The following is a 22,634-nucleotide window of genomic DNA, read 5'->3' on the forward strand; positions in this document are numbered from 1 at the left end:
GTAAGGCTATTTTCTTTCCGTCGCCTTTTCCTTGATTCCAGAAAGTATTTTATGACAGTTTACAGAAAATATAAAAAATTGTTCACTTTCGAAAGCGCAAAATTGAAAAACCTGCACCTCTTCCCCCTGGGCAAGATATTTGGACTTTCTTTTGACATGCTGACTTAACAAAGTACCATTTTATATACATGTCTCATTGTGCTTTTCTCCCCCCATTCACCCACTCCTCTCCACATCCAACTCCCTCCTTCCCTCGCTCGCCCCTTTTTGTCTGTCTCTCTGCAGCAGATCTTGGCACTGACGGATACGTTGTCACGCGTAGGAGTCCAGAACCTCTCTCCATCTCTCTCGTTTTTTTCGGCACTCCCCCTCCTCCTCCCAGCATCCCTAATAAGACACATGCTCCTGGGCTGGGTTGCTCACTCACGTTAGGATCTCCTGGCTGCGACCGCCGCGAGCTTCTCTCTCCTCTAGGTTTCGCCCCCGGCTTCATGGGTTGAAGGGCAGTTCGCGTTGTCCACAAGATCTCATCTCGACCGGCTCTCCTCTCCCAAACTTTATCCTTCTCATCTTCATCGTCTTGACTGCTATGGTTTGTTCTCCAAACATGTACGGACTCGCAGCGGCAGAGGCCTCCAGCCAAGGGCGCCGCGACCGGCTCTAGTCGACTTCGTTCCACCTGCCACAGCGTGAAAGGGGCCCCCTCAGCTGTGATCTGTCTGCCTGCAGGCGGGACCCAGCGTGACTGGGCAGCAGGGACTATGCATTTGGGACTGGTGGCACTGGCAGTTGTCTTCCTCAGCTCCATGGGTCACGGCGATAACCTCAAGGCCTCCAAAGCAAGAAGACAGAGACGAAGTAAGTGTTGATGTCTCTTTCTGTCACATCATTAAGCAGCTCCTTGTCCCTTGAGACAACATTTCACATTTTATTTCTATGTCAGTTTCTATTATTTGTGGCTCATTTCTGAGATCTTTTCCTTCAGCAAGTTTGGTGGGGTATTGCATGTGTAGAACCTGTTCTGGTGCTTTTAATAGCAACTTTGCTTTTTAAGGGTAAATTGGAAATGAGCATGTCATGTTCCCAAGCATTGCCAAATTTCACCCATTAGAGTTTTCTTTGCCTGAATACCAAAATATAATGCCTAACACACCTCATTTTTGTAATTCGTCTGACTTCAAAGCACCTTTTTACGACTTCTTAAAAATAGTTTTTTATTGTTAAGTTAGATTTGAAACTCAGTGCAGCAGAACTCACTTTGAAATATTAGTTCTCTCATGTGTGAGAGAGCACTGAGAGCACTGACATAGTGTTTTTTTAATTTTAAACAACACATTTATGTTTATTGAAAGTGGCTTATCTTATTTTTTTAATACTTTGAGGCTTTGGAATAATGGCGGGAATTAACCTCCAAATTGCAACAGGACTCACTCTGAAATATTGCAGAAGTTAATATATATGTGTGCATCTCATAGTAAGAGCGCTGATGTAGATTTAGTATTTAGTATTTTATTTTTTAAAGGGCACATTTATGATTATAGAAAGTCTTATTTTTTGTGTACTGCTATCAAATGCTCAATAAGGCATTCTGTTTAATGTTTAAAAGTCAGCCTGACAATCAAATACATTTTTTATCCTTATCTGAGATTTGAGATTTATTTATTATTCAGTGGAATACATTGACCACTTCTGGCAGTGTTGAGGAGTGGACAGCCTCCTCTAGAGGAAGCGTTTGGTAATGCAATGACACTCACAGTCGCCGTACACAAATCTGCATTGCATTTGCTACTGGTTAGACTGTTGTTATTTAACTTTGTTGGTTTTTATATTTATACACTTGCCAGAAATTATAAGCATTGAAAAGAACATATATTGTGTTCTGAGAGTTCTAAGAGGTCGTTAAAGCTAGAAATCAAGTAGCACAAGGAAGCCTAGAAGTGCAAATCAAAACACAACGCCAGTGAGAATGTGAAGCTATCTGAGGAGAAATAAACAGTGAGTTACTTGCTGAAATAAATCTGCTGATACTTCACAATCTGTTGAGACTTCTTGACCTCACTGTAAGCTCGTCTGACCAGTGCTTCTTGATAGCAGAGTTTTCTAGCAGTTTTATCAACAAAATGAAAGCAAACACCTCTGACAGCTGTTTTTATACAAGTGACTGATCAGCAGTCACGCTGCTTTTTTTCCCTCCCTTTAAAATGTCCAATCCATACCAGCAAAACATCTAATATTTCATTTTGTCTAAGTGTTTATTTTTGTTCGTTATAAACTGTTTGAAATTATGATAGCACTCTGTACATTTATTTTATGGCACGGCGCCTGATATGTCAAAACGGGATTCAGCTATTCTGCCTACTCTTGTACACTGCAAAAATATTTTTTAATCAGTATTTTGTGTCTATAAACATCCTTTAAACAAGATGATAAATTTACTTTTACAATTGTGTAAGCAATAAGACTTGTTTGCAGGGAATATATCTTGATTTAAGTTTATTTCTCAGAGCCCATTAGTTAATTTTTTTTCTTGCTTTAAAGATAAACCTCTCTACATTTTGCTAGGGTAATGTTTTAAACAAGACTAAATGTATTTGCCAGTGGGATAAGAACATTAAATCAGTTAAATATAAATCAAGATATATTCTCTGAAAACAAGTCTGATGCAATACACGGGATATTATGTGATAGATTTAGCTAAAGGTCTTGTTTATTGAACTGTAATTCCTCAAAAGGCAGATAATGAAGATTTATTACTGAAATCATCAAAATCAAAATTCAGTTTTGTTCCTCTCTTAGGTTTAGGTCATTGTGAACTAATGCTCTGCCACATTCTAAGCAAATCCAAAGGACTTTTTCACACTTGTTGAAGTGAAAAGCTTTAATATTTTAAAGTACAATTCGTCACAAAATTACTCATTTCATGGTTTCAAGGAGAAATATATGAGTATGAGCTGCCAGAGAAATGCAAAAATGCTATTCAAATAACTTTAAAGTCCAAAACACGTATACGTTCTGATACAAAAAGAATTATGATCAGTGTTTGCGTTGCTTTCCTATAAATTCCTACTGGTTTATATGTTGTCCAAGTATGTTTTGTGACCAATTTTAAATTGTTCAAATGAATCCAGCCCAGATTCTGAAAATGTCACTTTCTGGAAGTGCATTTGTTTTGAAATACAAACCAGAGATGAGCATGATGTAAGTGCATAACAAATGAACACGCTAATGTAAAAACTAAAAAAAGCAGTAAAAACGATATCTTTTGACTTCAATTGGCTAGTCATCTGAGAGTCATCAAATAAGCATAGAATTTTTTTCTCCATGGATTCATGTTCAACTAGTTGGATTAATTTATTAGAATTAGTGAATGACCAGTGATAAGAATGCAGGCAGAAGTTCGCAAAACTATCCAGAGTCGAATGCCCAATCACATGGATTGGTCTATTATGTCCAAAAATGCTTGTTTAATGACGCATGACTACTTTTTCATCTCGGGAAAAGTCTTGATTCTTTCCCTTTAGAGTAATGAGGTGTTGTGGAGGGTCATTTAGATTTTATGATGATCTCATGGTCAGATTGGTCATAAAAAGGTCTTATTTATTACTTGCACATTCTGTCATCTTTCCCTTGAAAAGGAAAATCCAAAAGGGACATTCTTTTGCAGTGGCAACTGACATTGTATATAATTCTAGTTTCATCTTTGTTTTTCCTGCTAAGAGATCTTTCATTCATTTCAGCTGTGGAGAGGAATGCAGTGATCACACTAATGCCTGAAAATTCGTTTTTTGAGCTGATTGGTGGTCCTTCTTCTGTTGAAACCACCAGGGAGTCCTAGCTACTGAATATTAATGGCAGACTGATATTGATATTAGTGGTATTGATATTGGTATTAGTGGTACTGATATTATATAAAAGCAATTTTTTTATAGTTGAGGTTATATGATCTAATAGGTATTTTTGTCATGGTTTTTTTTCCCCAGTAAAACTATGTAAAACCCAAGGGTTGTATTTATTCATGAGGTTGCATCACTTACTGTACTTGCAGCTTATTTACAGTGAGACGGTCGTTTTAACACTTTTCAGCATGGAGATTGATTGCCCTGTGAGACTGTATATTTAGAGCTAATGCTACACTCATAGACCAATAAATTAAAGCAGATGAACGCAGTTTTGACTCTAGTCAGCCTACTAGGAACAGGATGTGCACTCTGACATGCTTTCAGAGTAATCGTTTATTTCTTCTTGGCCTCAAACGCAGACATTTTTGGATGTTACAAGCAAGGCACGGAAGTCACAAGGGATTTCTTCGATATCTGTAACTGATTTTATTTTGTTATGTGTCAGCATTTTGGGGCACCTGGACAAAACAAGTACGGAAACAAGTTTCAGGCCTCTTTCTCCCTGTATGACCCGTCAGAAACCTGTGTCTGAAGTCCCAAATTGAATTGCCAGTCCTTGCAGTGCTCTCTCGAATTATATTACACCTACGGAGTTTGTATTATTACACACAGCTTTGCTAAATCGTTCGTTCGTTCAATTGTCTATCGTTTGTATCCATCCATCTATCTATCTATCTGTCTGTCTGTCTGTCTGTCTGTTTCTATATAAAATAAGGTCAGAATTTATATTAGATGGCCTTAACTATTATGTACTTACATCAAAAAATAAGTACAATGTACTTAATGTGGTCATATTGCATTGCAAAACACATTTGCTTCTATTAAGGTGGGATATGGGTAAGGTTAGGGACAGGTTTGGTGGTATGGGTAGATTTAAGGGTGGGTTAGGGTGTAAGGGATGGGTCAACAGTGGTAATTACAGAAATTAAATACAAATGTAATTACACATATATATATATATATATATATATATATTAGGGCCGGGACTCGATTAAAAAATTTAATCTAATTAATTAGAGGCTTTGTAATTAATTAATCGAAATTAATCGCATTTTAATCGCATATAAATATTTGACCTGAGAACAGTGAGAATTAAGATTTTTACATGGATTTTTAGTATACCATTGAATAATGACTGAATACATAAGCTTAAGCAACAAAACATTGTTTATTTTTGTTCAACCAAGTCCAACAGACCAGTGCACTATTGCCATTAAGTGTAGCAAGAGGCACGTTCTTTAACGAGTCTTTCATGCCGAGAACTCTGCTCTTGTGTTTGCTTAATTATGCATTTAAACGTTAATGACCAAACCTATCATTATAAATGTTGCTGCACATGGAATATAACGCGGATAACATTTAAAAAATAGTTTTTATCAGGTTACACACTGATTATTTATCACTCAAACCCCTTTCTCTACCTGTCCGTTGGTCGCGGATATCCTCCATGTTTGTAGTTTTTTAACACTTTTTATGCGTGTTTGTAGTTCTAATCGATTCCTCGTTCACGGCGCAGTGTGTTGCGGGCAATATTAGCCGTTAAGAGTGTGCATTGATCGTTAACTAGTAGACCATCCGGGAATCTTTGGAATACTTTTTTAAACATACTACGATTTGGGACGGACGCAGCTTGTCTGAACCTGAACGCTAGTTGGTGCTCCAGTATAATCGGTCCGCGGAATCTCATCCAGTGAGAAACGTTCCGCGGTGCAAAACTAAGTGCGATTAAAATGCGTTAAAAAATTTTAACGCGTTATTTTTGTGTAATTAATTAATCTAAATTAACGCGTTAAAGTCCCGGCCCTAATATATATATATATATATATATATATATATATTTTTACACATATGTACACAATAAGTACATTGTACCAAATGATTCATTTAAATGTAAGTACATAGTAACCTTATTGGGACAATAAGCACCTACCCTAACCTTAACCGATACTTTATTTTCATCTTTTCAATTAAGTCCTTCATTTTTATTGAAAATAATTGCCTTTTTGATATGATGTGAGATGAGGGAGAAAAAAAGTTTGCCAGAAGGGTGATTCGAACCCGCATCGGGTCGCGTCGAAAAGAGTGAAAAATGCAATATATCTTCTGCGCCACCGGATCCTTTGTAGTGTTGACTATCCCAATCACACAACTGTGGGTGGAGTTAGTGTAAATAGCCTCTGCCAACAAGGCAGGCTATTTGCACTGAGTGTTAATTTAATTATTGCAGGTTTGTCACATTCTGAGTTTGCATTTCACTTTTTTTTTTATCATTTTGAGGAATACTGAATCTGTTTTTTTTTGCAATGAGATGAATTAATGCATGCTTACACTTAGTCTAGAACTATAGTACTCCCAGTTTCTCTCAACATGGGAACAGGAGACTTGTTAGTCAATAAATGGGAAAACAAAGTAACTGGCGTTACTTATTTGAAAAAGTAATGTGGTACCTTACTAGTTACTTAAAAAAAAGTAATCTGATTACGTAACTTGCGTTACTTGTAGTGGGCTAGTGAGCTGGAAATTAAGCTGTTTACTCCTATGGAAAACACTTAACCAGTGGTGGACGAAGTACACAAATCAAGTAATTGAGTAAAAGTACAGATACGTATAATACAATAATACTCCAGTAAAAGTAAAAGTACTCCTTTTTCAATTTTACTCGAGTGAAAGTACAAAAGTACTACATTTTTTGTGTACTTAAGTAAAAAAAAACTACTGAACTATTTAGCAATTTTATTTATATTTTTTATTTTATAATCCTACTGTTCAAAAAGAATTGGATTTTGCCAAAATAACCACTAGCCTATATGGAGTCAAGATATATCTCAAGATATATCTCATTCTCACCAGTAAGAAAAGTGTTTTAAAGCTTGTTATTTTGCAGAACGGCACAGTTATAAATGATATGAGAATAAGGCCTAAAGTTAGGAAGAAAATTTTAAGGAAAATGTAATTATATTTTCATACATTTTTTTCTTCTCAAACCTTGTCTGTGGTGTAAAAACACCCCTGGCCAAATGCCCCCAGAGGACATCACTTTCCGACTTTGATAATTACTGTAGTTACCATGTTCTGAATGCCACATCCTTTCTTTTTCCCTCAGATGTAATCTGTCTGGGCTGTTGATTATAAATATTTGGACTTCATATATGAAAATTACCTCAACTTGTTAGCTAGACAGTTAGCATCAGCTAACAATATTTACTTATTTTCAGTATGGTTATGAATAAACATTATATCTGTCTACTAGGCTAGTTGATCCAAACAATATATAAATTATTCCGTTAATAAACAATATAAAAACAGACGTCACATAGGGCTAAATGCGTAGTATTTTAATAAAACTGTTAAGGTTACAGCAGCGAGGAATATGAACGTGCGTGAGCTATTTTTATTTAATCTGTGTTATTTTAATGTTTCGTTTTTTGACCTAAAACATTGAGACAACAATGTTTATGTGTCTGCATTCAATCATTTCAGTGGGCTTAAATATATCACCCTTTACGGTAGGTTTAGTTCGCAAACAACTGACAGTTACAATAATTAATACTAAAATTCGACATTATAACTTACTTTTTGCAGCATCAGTCGCGCGCACACTCACAAAATCTCCCGGTTCTTATTTGTGAATTCAGTTGACTGGAGACTCACTCTAAACGGCTCATTTGAATCAGTGAGTTGTCGACTCGAGAACAGCTGCAATTGGATCAGTCCAATTCGTGAATGATTTAACAGGTTCATTGAAAAGAATCAGTTTGTTCATTAGTCAGACACTGCTTCTGCGTCTCGGAGCATGTGATATATTATAAGGAGTAACTACATGTTTTATGAAATGTAGTTAAGTAAAAAGTACGATCTTATGCTTTGGAATGTAGTGAAGTAAAAGTAAAAGTCACTCGAAATAAAACTACTCCAGTAAAGTATAGATACTTGAAAATTGCACTTAAAGGATAACTATAAAATGCAACCTGGGCTGTTTTTTTTTTTTTACTGTAAATGAGACAAACGTACATCTAAAAGCATAATTACGACAAACGAGCTGTTTTTGAGATTGACCGTGATTTCGTTTTGTGGTCAGTGGCCGGTGAATGGGAGTACTAGGGGCATAACTTTGAGCGCATCAAAATCGATATTTTTACAACACTAAGAAGGCTCGACACACCATGAAACTTTGCTCGAAGTATCGCCTGGGTCTCTACACATGAACTCGAGCATTGAGAACATTGTTTGTGTACACAGAGTTTACTAAAAAGAACGTTTTTGAACAACTCACTTTCACTGTTTGAGTTTCCGCTCGCGGCCGTCTTGCCAGTCAAGAGGTGTCGATCTCCGAATGCGAGGAGAGTAAAGATGGATAGCTCCTAAAGCATGTTTCCATATAAATGCATAGCTAATTCGTTGTTTTGTCACAAGTGAAAAACAATATTAACCTTCTAGTTGTAAAAAGAGCCTAATATTTCGTCCTATGGAGTCCATTCATTTGCATTCTGAGATCGACACCTCTTGACTGGCAAGACGGCCGCGAGCGGAAACCCAAACAGTGTAAGTGAGTTGTTCAAAACCTTTCTTTTTAGTAAACTCTGTGTACACAAACAATGTTCTCAATGCTCGAGTTCATGTGTAGAGACCCAGGCTATACTTCGAGCATAGTTTCATGGTGTGTCGAGCCTTCTTAGTGTTGTCGATTTTGTCAAAAACGGCTCGTTTGTCGTAATTATGCTTTTAGATATAAATTTGTCTCATTCACAGTAAAAAAAAACAGCCCTGGTTGCATTTTGGCAATAGTTATCCTTTAAGTACAGTAACGAAGTTCGTTACTGTCCACCACTGCACTTAACTAGTTTACTTATCTAGTCATTGTAAGCACTTGGGATTGCAAAGGGTCTTCTAAACTGTAAGGAAACACTGCCAGTATCACTCTCACTCATATTTCTCTTTCTTTCTTCCATCAGTAAGCACTGAAGTACCACCATCGTGCTCGAATGGCTGTGAACACTGCTCGGAGTACAACGGCTGTCTTAAATGTCGACCCCGGCTCTTCATCCTTCTGGAGCGGAATGACATCCGTCAGATAGGCATTTGCCTCGCTGCCTGTCCTGTTGGATATTATGGCATTCGAAATCGAGATATGAACAAATGCACACGTGAGTCTTTGCTCTGCTGGTGTATTTTCATAGTTTTAAAACGGTAAAAAACAGGATATTGAGGTAATCTGTGCCAATCAGGACATTAAAATAATTTCTGAAGGATCATGTGTCAGTGAAGATTGACGATTATGATCAATAGGAAGTGACGCAGCTTGCCTGCTGACACATCTTACCCTGCCCCCTTCCTGAAAAATGAAGATGACTTATCAGAACAGCACATCGTCATAAAATGACCTTCGTTTGCCTTTACAAGGCTTTAACGTCAGTTCTACAGTGTTTAACGTCATTGGAAAGATGGCACAAATTATGCAATTACGAAACAATCACATTATTCACCACATTCATTAATACTGTAACCAGCAATGACATTAAACTAGCACGTCTGACCCGTGGATGCCAAGTGCTAAGGCAGTGATCTGTTTTCTCTTACTTTGTGGGTGAAAAACAAGGTTGGGGGATGTAATGCGAAGCAAAACATTTGTAATACGCGGCTGTTTGTCTATTTCTTCTAGGAAATCTGTGTTATTATTGTAGGCTGTAAATGCAGAGTTCATGGCAGTTCAGCTCCGGCTGTATTTTTCGGTCTTTCTACGCAAACCCTTTGCAAAAAGCATTATGAGGATTTGCCTCGTTGTTTTAACAGTGTGCTCTCTAGGTTTCAGTCAGAGACTCGGCGGCCCGTTCCCATCGTGTGCGTGAGCATTTTTACTGTGATAAAAGCAAAGCAGGGGATAACTGGATAAACAAGGAAATACCTCTCGTAAATTGATTGGTGGTACCTCTTTACTCCTGTTGTGGGAGGAAATAATAGCTTTATTTGAGCCTTTTTCTTACTTCAACCTACCAGAGCTTTTCCAGTTGTAAATTGAACGTCCTGCTCCCTTTTCAAGCGTGTTTTGATAGCCAATTAGTGTGAACCACAGCTTGGAGTCATTATATTTTGTTATAGGAAGAAAATACTTTTGTTACCAAGATACACTCTTGCATCACTCCGCCTAATACCTCTCAGATGGTTCTGATTTAAACTTTCATTCTAGATAACCTTAAATTTAAATGTTAGCATCAAGGGAAGTGAGAAATTAGCGGAGAGCTGTTTTTATTTCACAACCCTCTGGAGCCTTTAATTCATCATTTCTTGACTGTATACTTTACACTTGCTTTGAAATACCACATGCAGCTGTCCGCTTGTTAGCCTAAGTATTTTTATGACCCACACATTGAGACCGAAATACGTCGTATCCACAGGTGTCGACACCAAATCGCTCTGGACGTCACCAGACCTCTTATTGTGTTCGTTTCGTTCTCATTTGAAGTGTTTTCGTCGCGTTCTGAGAGGCGGTTGTGCATGCGAAGCCCTCCTTCATCTCAGGCCTCTGAGTGGCTGCCCCATTGCAATTATTCAATCAGCTGCGTGCATTTGATTTGTCTCCAGATCCCCATGATGTCTTGTTAACAACATTTGTCTTGCATTAAGGGTACATTTGTAAATGCTTGAGTGCAAAAGAATTTGCTCCAAACATTACTAATTTAGTTGTCAGGCATTTAAAGTAGTAATTGAGAGCAGAGGTTATGACAAAAAACACGGCTCAAATATGTTGTTAGGCCCTCTTCTGCTTTTGGCCGGGATTCAGCGATATCTGAGATATCCGTGTGCTGCTGCTGCTGCTGCTCTGAGAATGTCCCAGGTATTCAAAGAGAAATTTAAGAACCTTATTTTTGCACGTTTTCACATATGTCACGCTAATTTAGCATTTAAATCTGTTTTCGTGAAATTTTTTGCAGTCTTATTCGATTTCAAGTTCAGACTGTGTCAGTCAAAAGGCCGTGAGGGGAAAAAAGATCTAAAAGACCATTTAAAATAATCAGTTTTAGGATTTTAAATAGTTTAAAATAAGGAACATTTACTCATGCTTTTGATCATAAATAATTCTGGATGACATGATCACCAGATTTTAGACTATTTTTGATCGCACTGTAAAAAAGGTTTTACAGCACCAAAAGGAAAAGAGTGTGATGGATATTTAAGAACCAGATCTCCTGTTTATCAGAATTAGATAATGACGATAATTGTGAAGGGGTTATGGGTGGGGAAGTGGATTCCGTTTCGTTTGCTTGGTGTCTGGTTTTCATTCTACCAAAATCCACAATTGCCCCCAATTTGAGGCACTTTGTATGTTTGATCAAAGACGGCAGGCTTGTAATGAGACAGAGGTGTGAGGAAGCCATATGAGAGTCCTGACATTCTTGAACTGCCTACTTTTTGTTAAGAAATTGTAAGAGCCTTTTAGAGTGGTGGTCCACTTGTTCAGCATGAAAAAAAGTGTTGATAAAATCAGTATGTAACTCTTATTGTCTTTCTTTATTACAGAATGTAAAATAGAAAACTGTGAGGCGTGTTTTAGCCGAAACTTTTGCACAAAATGTAAGGAGGGCCTGTACTCACACAGAGGGCGGTGTTTCTCCAGTTGTCCTGAAGGATTCACCGCCAATGGCACCATGGAGTGTGTAGGTGAGTCTGGGTTTACACCTTTTGCTTCCGTTGACAGAACTTATATAAGGTTGTTTCATTTTAAACAGCATTTTCTATTCACCTTTTACATGGAAGTAAGCCTATGGGTGAAACTTTAGGTTCATTAGCCACTGTAAGGAAAAAAATGAGAAGAATAACAATGTGGAGTAAAGGTAAAACTATTTGCACTACAAACCAGTGTGTTCATAATTGAGATAATACATTAAAATAATGTGGTAAAGCACACCAATTCGCAATATCAAGCAGCAAAACAAGCCGTTTTGTACAGTTAAAAATAGCTGGATGCAGAGAAGACTGTCGTGGAGCAACTAATTTCTCGAAGAAGTCAATGAAGCTCGAGAGGCAGAGTTCCAGATGTCAAAATAAGACTTTATTGAACAGACCAACAAAGCTGAGACAACAATCGCTGTATATCTGTCTCTGTCTGTCTGGGTATCCATTCTCTCTGCCCAATTTTTAATGGTGGAATCTGGCTAGATCAGCCATTTTTAAAATAACTTTTATTCCGCCGCTTCTTATTGGTTGGAGGCGGTCACATGAGACATACATCAAACTTATTCACTTAAGTTCACTGGTAAAGTCCAGTGGAAAACACCTATGCTGCCCAATGGCAGACACCTAAAGCTCTCAATCTGTACTAAGACATCTGGTAACCAACATATTGATCAGTCTATTGATTACTTTCATAACTTATATGTTATATATTTGAGTAAAATAATAACATTTTGAGTAAAATGTCATAATATATCTTAAGATAACACAATAAGACCAGAAGCCAGACCCATAAATGTTACAAAAGGCCATGCCCACAGAAGAAAAAATGGATTTTGCTCATCTTTCTTAAACTGGGCTCACACTACAGGAGTTTTAAAATCCTAATTGATTGTGAAATCTGGCTGCAGCACACACATAAAGACAATCTTTGCAGATTATCTTCCCTCAAATCTTAAACATGCAGACACTACAAGATATGAAAATCGTGGCACATCACACACTACAAGATATTATTAAGATGATCATTTACGGCACCTCATACAGACAGTCGTGTTATTGCAAAACTTCCACAAGCAGTTTCCTCCATTTCCATGATCCAACGAGCCGTACAGTCGCGTATTGGCCGTTGTGAAAGTAGACTACTTCATATTAACGTCATCATCCCGATTGGCAGCCCTGATTTGTGTGCGAGCAGATCGGGAGTTACAAGATTCGATTTGTGAACGCCTCACATAATCTGCGCCGAACTTCATAACCGATCGAGGTGCTTGACAAGATTTTCGGAAAATCAGGGCAAAATTAGGGCTAAAACTCCTGTAATGTGAGCCTGGCTTTAGTCAGTTTAGGAGTTTAGGAGTTAGAAAAGTGTTGTAATGTGAATTTCTGGGCAAGTTATGCTTTTAGGCAAGTTATGCTTGACAAATGTTGTTTTGAATATTAAATATAAATGGAAACATTACAGTTTTTTAAATTGAAAGTTAAGTGATGTCCCATCTACATTTTTTTTTTAGATTTTTGTAATTTAACATGACACACTGACAATTTTTTTTTAGTTAAATAGATAGTTCACTCAAAAATCAAGATTCTGTCATTAATTACTCACCCTCATGTCGTTCCAAACCCGTAAGGCCTTTGTTCAATTCATCAAGATATTTTTGATGAAATCCAAGAGCTTTCTAACCCTGCATAGACAGCAACGGTGCTACCAGTGTTGTTTTTGACAACCATCTTAGATTTAGTCTTAGTCTTAGTCTTTTGGACTAAAATGCTTATTAGTTTTTGTCAAATTTTAGTCACTTCTATATGTGATAGTTTTAGTCCAATTTTAGTCGACGAAAAGTCAAAAAGGTTTTAGTCTAGTTTTAGTCGACGAAAAGTCAAAAAGGTTTTAGTCTAGTTTTAGTCAAAAAAGGGGAAAAAGTAGTCTTTTAACAAATTAATGTAGGTCAGTAAGTATTTTGCTGTTGGGTAGTGTCACTTGTAAGTTCTGAAAATAGCAGATCTATAGTTCAACACAATGTGAGCTTCCGGATCGACTATTTTCACCAATAATTACAGTAATGAAGGAATGTTTTAAAACATAAAAGACAAAAAAAGGATGGAATGCTAAAACGGCTTGCCATACTAGTATGGCAAAGAGTATTTAATGCTAAAACGGCTTGCCATAGCGTCAGATACGTTTTAGGTTTTGATTGGCATGCACAATAAGCAGAAATGTCATGCATTTTAAACGTCTGATGGACCACCCACTAACATTTTCGTCTATTCTCGTCTCGTCAACGAAAACTCACACACGTCTCGTCATGTTTTAGTCATCAACGAGTCATTTTTATCTCGTCATCGTCTCGTTATCATCATGAAAAAAAGTGGCGTCAACGAAATGATTTCGTCATCGTCATCGTTGACGAAAACAACACTGGGTGCTACCACGTTTAAAGCCCAGATAGGTAGTAAAGACATTGTTAAAATAGTCCATGAGAATACTTTTTGTTTGCAAAAGAAAAAAAAAATATTTAACAAACTTTATAACAGTAATATATAAAAATCTGAATCTGATCTGGTTTTATTTTGTATATAGCCAATTTATAAAGTTTTTGGTTGAGTTCATGTTATTAAATCAGTGGGCATGTGGTACTTCTGTCATAGAATGAGTTATATATGGATATGGTTGTTGCAACTCAGTTATGCTGATGGAACGATAAAACTGTGCTTTTTTATTTCTTTAAATTCTGTTTTCCTTTTTCTGTGGTTTCTCAATCTCTGTTGAGAGGAACGTTGGCAAAAGGCCTGTTGGATGATAAGGGTTTTTATTGATTTCTTTTGAAAATATTTCTGTCAGAAGCAAGCAAACACAGCACTAATAGCATTACTCGCAATGGTGGTGCTGGCTCCTCCAGGCCTTTTGGCCTTTAAATGGAGAGCCTCGACTTTCAGTGACATTTAGCCAAAGCTTATGATGGCTCACCTGCTTTAACGGGTCAGTCCACCACTTTGTATTTTTTTTCAGTCTGTGATTGTTTTTGGCAAAGATGAGCTCCCTTTGACTGTCCGGCCCTCAAACACATTAGACCAAAAAAATTGGATACTTGCTAAAATGCTTGAAAACCGCTCAATGCAACTGAAAGTCTGGAGCTTGACAGCTTGTCATTATGTTGAATAAAAATGGAACCTCATACAACCATAACACATGCTCTGCTTTTTAGCTAAATGTAATTGGAAAATGTGAGTGGTCCTGGATTTTAGCAGTCTGAATCTCTGCTGTGAATTCTTTGGGGTTTCCTAATGCGATTTCTTCAACTTTTGTTTGGAGTAACTTGTTTCTCAGACCCCCGTCCAGAAGAACAAAATGTTCAAACCCCAAGTAATTTCCCTGTTGTCTTAAAATATAGTAAATTGTGAAATTGGTAAATACTAGATTCATTCGAAAAAAATGATTATTCTGTTTCTTGTGTGTGTCTGTGTTGCAGTCCAATGTGATCTAAGTGAATGGAGTCCATGGGGCCCTTGCATGAAGAAGAACAAAACATGTGGCTTTAAAAAGGGTAACCAGACCCGTACCAGGGAGCCCGTACAGCTTCCAAGTCCAGCCACTTCCACAGGGGCCGCTCCGCCCTCGGGCTGCATCCCAGAGACGCAGACCCAAAGATGTACCGTGCAGAAAAAGATCTCTTGCAAAGGTAAATCAGAGAAAGAACAACACAAAAATGTTGGAAAGTAGATGGATAGGAAATACTTGTGCTGAAAGGAATGCGTGAAATCTGTTATCCAACTTCAATACCCGTGTTTGCAAATTACAGATTTGTTGATTCATTGATCATTTATCTTTTTTGGCCGCTCGGAAAAACATGTAAACAGTCTCCCGGCACTAATTTGATTTCGTTTATTTACGGTTTTTGACATAATACGGTGTAAATAAATCCTAGAGTGTTCCCAGTAAATAAACAGAAGCCCAGCTGGTTTGTAATCTTTTCGTCGCTGGCCGTGGATCTGAGGGCGGCCTTTTGTTTGTTGCTTTAACTTACTGGAAAGTGAGCTTAATATGCTGCTCTGGCTCTCGAGCTGTAACGGAACGTTAGTGGACCTGTAGTGGACCTGTTGGCGGTAAAGTCTGAACATGTTTTTCTCTCTACCGTTACTTTCCTGGATGGCTTGTGTAGATTTCAGCCTAAAATATAGGAGTATGAATGGAAGAAGACAGAGGTTTATAGTATGAGCCTTGAAAAAAAGCTTTTAATGTCCTAAACAAGAGGTTTCGGCTCATTGGTTAATTCAGTGGTTAGACCACCGTTCAAATGCTTCGGGTCAGTTCGATTTTTTTCCATTTGAAAGAAATGTTACTTTTACTCAGCGAGCATGCATTAAAATAATCAAAAGTGACAGTAAAGACTTTAACCTTGTAACAAAAAACCCTATTTCAAATAAATGCTCTTCTTTTGAGCTTTCTATTCATTAAAGATTAAAAAATGTCAACATTTTTAGCTTTCCCATCACAGTAATAAATTATATTTAAAGATAAAACAGTTTTAAATTGTAATATTTTAAGTGTTTTTGATCAAATAAAAAAAATCTCCCATACTCTGATAACCACTAGGCTTTTAAAAATAAAAATAGCTAGTTTGATTCTGATTTTATTAAATTTAAAACTCAATAGCTTACAGCAAACCTTGACAATTTCGAAACCAATTTAGGCTAATAAAAAGTGTTTGTGTGATTGCTCTCACTCAAGCATTTTCTCTTTTATGTCTTCCAAACCTTAGATTTCCTTTAATTACATCACATATGCGGACACCATGTTCAAGCGATTCTTATCAGTGTAGGAAATCGCATGACTCATGACTCAAAGCTAATCTTAACATCACCCTTTGACTGATTCTTACAAATAAACACCAGAATATACCTTCTAGATCTCTAGAGTTGAAAAACAGCGCGCTTTCCTGGAAATGACGTCTTATTCTGTGCGAACAGCCTCTCAAGATCAAGTGCTCGGTGTTCTTCTGTCGGGAGAAGTAGGCTCCACGCTTTGCTGGACTAGGTGTGACAGCGCCATTTGAGAAATGAGAGGCGAATTTACTCTGCATGACGCCCGTATTTGTGGAAAGAATTTCCACCCGGGGTCCATAAGAATAATTAACAGTGAAATATTATAAACTGCCCCATAAAAGTGCTATATCGCCTGCCAAATTTCTAAACTTAGAGAGTCCACTTGTCGGAAAAGCTTCGGGAGAGAGAGAGAGAGCTATGGTGAACTAATAGGCCTGGACACATGTAAAGTCATTTGTTTGTAGTTCAATCTCATAATATCATGCTTTCCTTAACTGCGTTAAGATAGGATCAGTTCTGTGCCGGCTGGAGTCAAAACATGTTTTTGGCCACAAAAGCAAAGCAGCACCACCCACTTCTCAGGGCGAGAAGAATTAATGCAACTCAGGTGTCAAAAAACTCATAGGTTATGGGTTGCATGACCCGATTGGCCTCTTTTTTTCTCAGTGCGTAAATGTGCACCTCGTGCTAAATTAGCGAGGCTGTGAATACATCTGCAGGAATTGGCTGACAGGGCTGCTGTAAAAATCACAGGGGGCAGTGCTTGTATAACACCGGTGATTTACTGGTCTGCAGATCTCACGCTTTGTGTTGATTTTGCCAAGCTCCCCCCACTTTCTCTTCCCCTTCCTCTAGCTTAATAAATGTCTTTGCACGAAAACCGAATACGCTAAACGCGTGATTGCCTTTGTCAGGCGATGGTGTTTAGGTTGGATTGAGCAGCGCTGTAATTATTGCTGTCATAAATGAATGGATCCTCCCCAAGCGCTCTTACAGCTTTATCAAAGCTAACAAGTCTCCTCCATGTGGATCCAAAGTTTAAGGCTCCATTTCCTTCCATGTTTTTTCATTTCACCTCGGTTTAAAATCTTGATTAACTGACACTCAAGTAGAGGCTTTTTGTAAACTCAAGACTTTTGAATTCTTCACATGAACGGGATTGCTGAAGAAATATCTTCTTCTGATGATATAATGCTTTCATACAATACATACAACACTTACCTCTTGTCCTCTGACTGGACGAATCTGGGAAGTGATTTTATGAGCAAGTGAATCATTTATTCAGCTGATTTGTTCAAAACACATCACAGCGTTCCATTATGAAGGGCTCATCCCTAATGCCTTTAAAATCCCTTCTGTTCCTTGGAACATGCTTTGCGTCATTTTGCCAACCCACAATTAAACCTGTGCAAAGAATCATGGAACGACCTTTGAAGCAAGTTTTGAGCACTTCAGTGTGGCGGCCATGGTTTTTCTCACTCTGAAGTTAGCCAATGATTTAGTCATTTGAATAAGTCGCTAAATCATTCATTTAGCTGATTTGTTCAAAACATACTGATTCATTGTTGTACAAAACAATCAGATGTCACAGAGTTAGTCACTGAGTCATTCATCCCACCCGACTTGTTCAAAACATGCTACTGATTTGTTTAGGAACAAAACAAACAAGCGTCTGAGTCACTGACTTATTCGCTCAACCGTTTTATTATTCAAAAACAGTGACTCAGTGAAACCGTTTGTATATGAAACACCACAACTGTGTGTTATTCTGAAATGTGCAGCAGCTTTACTGTGGCTTTGTTTGATACTAACTAAACATTTAGTTAGCTATATTGTGTCAAGTAACTTATTACAATATAAACCTCTTGTTTATTGATCGGTTGTGTAAAAACGATAGCACTCTCAAAAATAGTTCTAAATAGCGTTTGCGATTTCTTGCAGCGAAAAAAAGAACACCAGCTTTCACCACACTTTCTCTTATAATATTGCGGAAATTTTTGGTTGATGTTTTAATAATGTAACAGGTGTAATTGCAACAACATCATATCTTTGATATGTTACCCTGGACCACAAAACCAGTCTTAAAGGAGTAGTTCACTTTCAGAACAAAATTTACAGATAATCTTCAGTCGTAAAGAAATTATGCTTTTTGAGGAAAACATTTCAGGATTTCTCTCCATATAATGGACTTCTATGGTGCCCCCGAGTTTGAACTTCCGAAATGCAGTTTAAATGCAGCTTCAAAGGGCTCTAAATGATCCCAGCTTAACGATCTAGCAAAATGATCGTTTTTTTCCCTAAAAACATTTACAATTTATACGCTTCTTAATCTGTACACAGAGTACACACAGAGCTAGAGGTTTAAAATTTTTGAGGTTAAAAAGTATATAAATTGTCTTTTTTTTTTTTTTAGAAAATAAGCATTTGTTTTGCTAGATAAGACCCTTCTTTCCTCAGCTGTGATCGTTTAGAGCCATTTGAAGCTGCATTTTGGAAGTTCAAACTCAGGGGCAAAAAACATATACAACTGAAGAAAGAAAGACATGAACATCTTGGATGACAAGGGGGTGAGTACATTATCTGTACATTTTTGTTCTGAAAGTGAACTACTCCTTTAAGTAGCAAGGATATATTTGTAGAAATTGCCAAAAATACATTGTATGGGTCAAAATGATAAAAAAAAATCATTAGGATATTAAGTAAAGATCATGTTTCATGAAAATATTTTGTAAATTTCCTACCATAAATATATCAAAAAGTTTTGACAACTTTTTATTCTCAAGATTTAAAGTTTTTTGCACGCTCAGATTCCTGATTTTCAAATAGTTGTATCTCGGCCAGATATTGTCATATCCTAATAAACCATACATCAATGGAAAGCTTATTTAATCTGACTGGTTTTTTGGTCCAGAATCACATATAGGCTTTATATATAGCAGAACGAATTGCTGTTTGTGCTTTACAGGCCTTGGCAGGCCCGTTAAATAAACTAAGGGAATGATAATTGTTGCTTGTTTTGTTGTTAGATTCAAGTCCATTAAACTCTTTAATGTTTGCCAAAGAAAGTTGTCTTTCATGTGTTTACAACGATCGCATTTCAAGTCAGAAATCTGTAAAAGTGAAACTGCTTTTTATATAACTCGTATTAACAATCAAAGGTTTAATTAAACAAATGTTTGTTTGCGTCATTTCCATTCTATTTTTAATCATGCATTTTATGTAGAAACAAATGCAGCAGTTTGTGGTCAAACATCAGGGCCCTGAGATGAGCAGAGAGCCAATTTCAGGAGCCGCAGAGCGGCTGTGTGTGTGGCTCATGTTATCAAGTGCGGAGTGAATGCTCTCCAGCACCAAATGAGTGTTGACTTTGGTTTCCAGGGAACACTGAGACTCACAACACTAACTTCATAACAAATATCAGTCAGTCTGGAGGCCCTGATTCCCCTTGTAGTAGTGCAAGTGAGGCTGATGGGAAACGAACCAGCCTGTGTTTTTCAGTACTTTCAGTTTTTTGGACAGTATTACAGTTCAGCATGACCTAATCAGCATTCATTTATGCGTAATGTTTACACATACATTTTTGTACATTTGAATAAAATGGATTACAAATATATTGTATTGTACATCCATTATATTTACTTAAAAATGTAAGTGTAGCTACATTTTACTGTATATATACTAATACATCTTGGGTTTCTAATTGCAACTTTCTTTTACTCAGGAGAAAATAAGAAGAATCCGCAAAACCGTGGAGAAAAAAATGGCAAGAACCGCGGACGAGACTCCAAGGAAAATAGTAAAGGTGGAAACAAGAAAAAAAAGACCCTGAACCGGTCCACCACTGTCCCCACTATTACAACGAGCATGGTGACCTAACCTTATGATGGTGTCAGATGGGCCTAAAAAAGGCGCATGCCTGGCCTATCTTCGTTGGCTGAAGACAAACAATTTTTGATTGTGACGATATCAAAATGATGCAAAAAAAAAAAAAAAAAAGGAATAACGCTGCTACACGTAAAACATGCTCAATGAGAACTGGAGGATTGCTGTACTGAATAATGAACTGATTAAAGCTTGAGGAAACCAAGGAGCTAGGTTGGTTAGTCTCATGCTATTTGGAAGCACCCAGAAAGACTGTGTCCGCTGTGCGTGTGCAGGGTCATCTTTTTGTAAGCCTTCCCACAGGAAACGGCATTGTTTGTGGTTGGCGAAATGTTCCATATGTTCCTCTTTAGACCTATCGGAAAGGTTTCTGAACTATAGACGACACTGCAAATGAGGCCCGCCGTCCAAACATTGCTTAAAGAAGATCTAAAATACATTAGAATCTCTTGTGGTTCACCTAATCCAGCTGTAATCACATTTTTTCTCTCTCCAGAGTTGGATCTCTTTATGTTTTGTGACAGGTAGCAAATAGTCTGGAGCCTGTCTCAGAGTGAAAAGATTTTTTTTTCTTTTACATGCTTTTTTATGTCTGTTTTTTCCTGTTGTTTATAACAAAAGAAGGCACTGGAACTGATATTGTGGTTTACAGAGAGAATGTGGAGAAGGAAGAACTTTAATGATGATGAAACTTTCCAAATCTGATGCAAAAAGTGTTATTATATATCTAGAGACAAACGCACTTATAACTTACAACCGATGGAGCGGTTTTACTTGTTTTAGTGGTATATGTAAAATAAAAGTCTTGTGAGTAGGGGACAATAAATACAGTATTTTCTGCACAGAAGAAGGCAGCAATAATATGAGGAATGTACAGTGTTGAAGTATGTATATGAAAGATTGTGTGCGTGTGTCCGATTGTGTGTTGTTAAATCTGTGTTCGTTCTTGTGTGCACCTTTATGTTGTAAGGCGAGGAGAAGAAAGAGGTCAACAGAAGTCTACAGCACACTTCTTGTGACCAAGCCATTGAGGAACTAAACCAGCATACTGCTTAAACTACATTGATTATATGCTTTATAGGTTTTTCATTGCTCAGTTATCATGGTTCCAATAGACTCAATATATCACATCGTTCATAATGCTTTGCAACATACAGTATCAGTATCTGAGATAGTAATGCTGTACATCATACAGTTATTTACATGTAGCATCCAGTCACACTTTTCTTAGTCTGTTTGCTTTCCATAGCCTTTTGACCAGGACTGTGTTTTCCAAAAGGCAGAAGCAGATTTTCAAGACCGTTGGTGGCAGTGGTTTAAGATCTACTTTTGGGAAACGCAGCCCAGATCAGTAGGTGTTCACCATATACACCCCTAATGAGAATTATGACACTGAAAATGTCAGCTTCCGTTAATCCTGATGCAATATACATATTGTTATATATCTATTTCTATAAAAATCTTCAAGGTAAATAAACATCTAAATAAACATTTGGTTGCAGTTCATATTAATTTTTTTGTCTGTGTATTTGTGTATATTTGAATGGGAGAGCGGGCTTTTAACAGTGAATAATAGGCCTACGTTACTGGGGCAGAGCACAAAAGTGTTTCACTGGGGTGGTCTGTGTCAGTACAAGGAGAGAGACTCTATTTGGGCGGGAAGGTGTTTTGTACTTGTACGTGCGTGATTCGCGTTCGAACAGGATGGCGATTGTGGTTCAGAATGTACGACGGTAGTTGGTGCCCGGGCAAGGGCCGTAAAACTTGAGACAGAAATAAAAGCTAATGATGTGTCATCGCCAGGGGGAGGAGCTTAAACGGGCTTGCACCCTCCAACCGCAACAGCCGTTTCTCATTACAGAGGGGAGGGCAGAAGAACGGTAGAGAGTGGACCGTAAATTACACTTTCATCCCCCTTCCTGACCATAAATTCTTGCGCCGGCTCCATGGGCCGGAGCTCTCCCTCTCGTTCACCCTCTCCCGCTCCTCTCCCATCATTTCTCTCCCTCGTTTCATCTCCCGCAACCCTCCGGGCCTCCCCTTTGGTCCCCCTCTCTGCGTCCATTTTATCAGTTCTTGATTTCTCACTAATACGGAGCCCCTAAGGGAACATAGTGATGAAAAAAATATGAGACTGGTTGAAAAATATATATTTCAATTGCGTTCTCACGCCTGTTGTGTACCCCTGAAACATTGCATTCTCTGGTAAATGTACTGAAATCCTTAGATTCCAGGAAACGCAAGTTTTGGGAATGAACACAAAAGATTAATCCCCTCGAGAAACTGAGTTCACTCTCAAAAGTTTTGAAATATTGTTTTCCTGCCTTCTCAGATTTTATTTCTATCACAAAAGTTAAATAT

The 22,634-nt window shown here is 37.7% G+C and overlaps 1 protein-coding gene across 1 annotated transcript; it reads left to right on the forward strand.

Annotated features, from left to right (window-relative positions):
• Window positions 1-295: 295 nt before the first annotated feature.
• rspo1 (R-spondin 1) lies at window positions 296-21,755 on the forward strand. Its single transcript, XM_073847471.1, has 5 exons — window positions 296-858; window positions 8,852-9,043; window positions 11,415-11,555; window positions 15,038-15,247; window positions 20,113-21,755. Exons 1-5 carry the CDS (start codon window positions 762-764, stop codon window positions 20,265-20,267), a joined length of 795 nt encoding a protein of 264 aa, XP_073703572.1. The 5' UTR covers window positions 296-761; the 3' UTR covers window positions 20,268-21,755.
• Window positions 21,756-22,634: the final 879 nt, after the last annotated feature.

The sequence above is a fragment of the Garra rufa genome, chromosome 9 (assembly GCF_049309525.1).
Source record: "Garra rufa chromosome 9, GarRuf1.0, whole genome shotgun sequence".
NCBI lineage: Eukaryota > Metazoa > Chordata > Actinopteri > Cypriniformes > Cyprinidae > Garra > Garra rufa.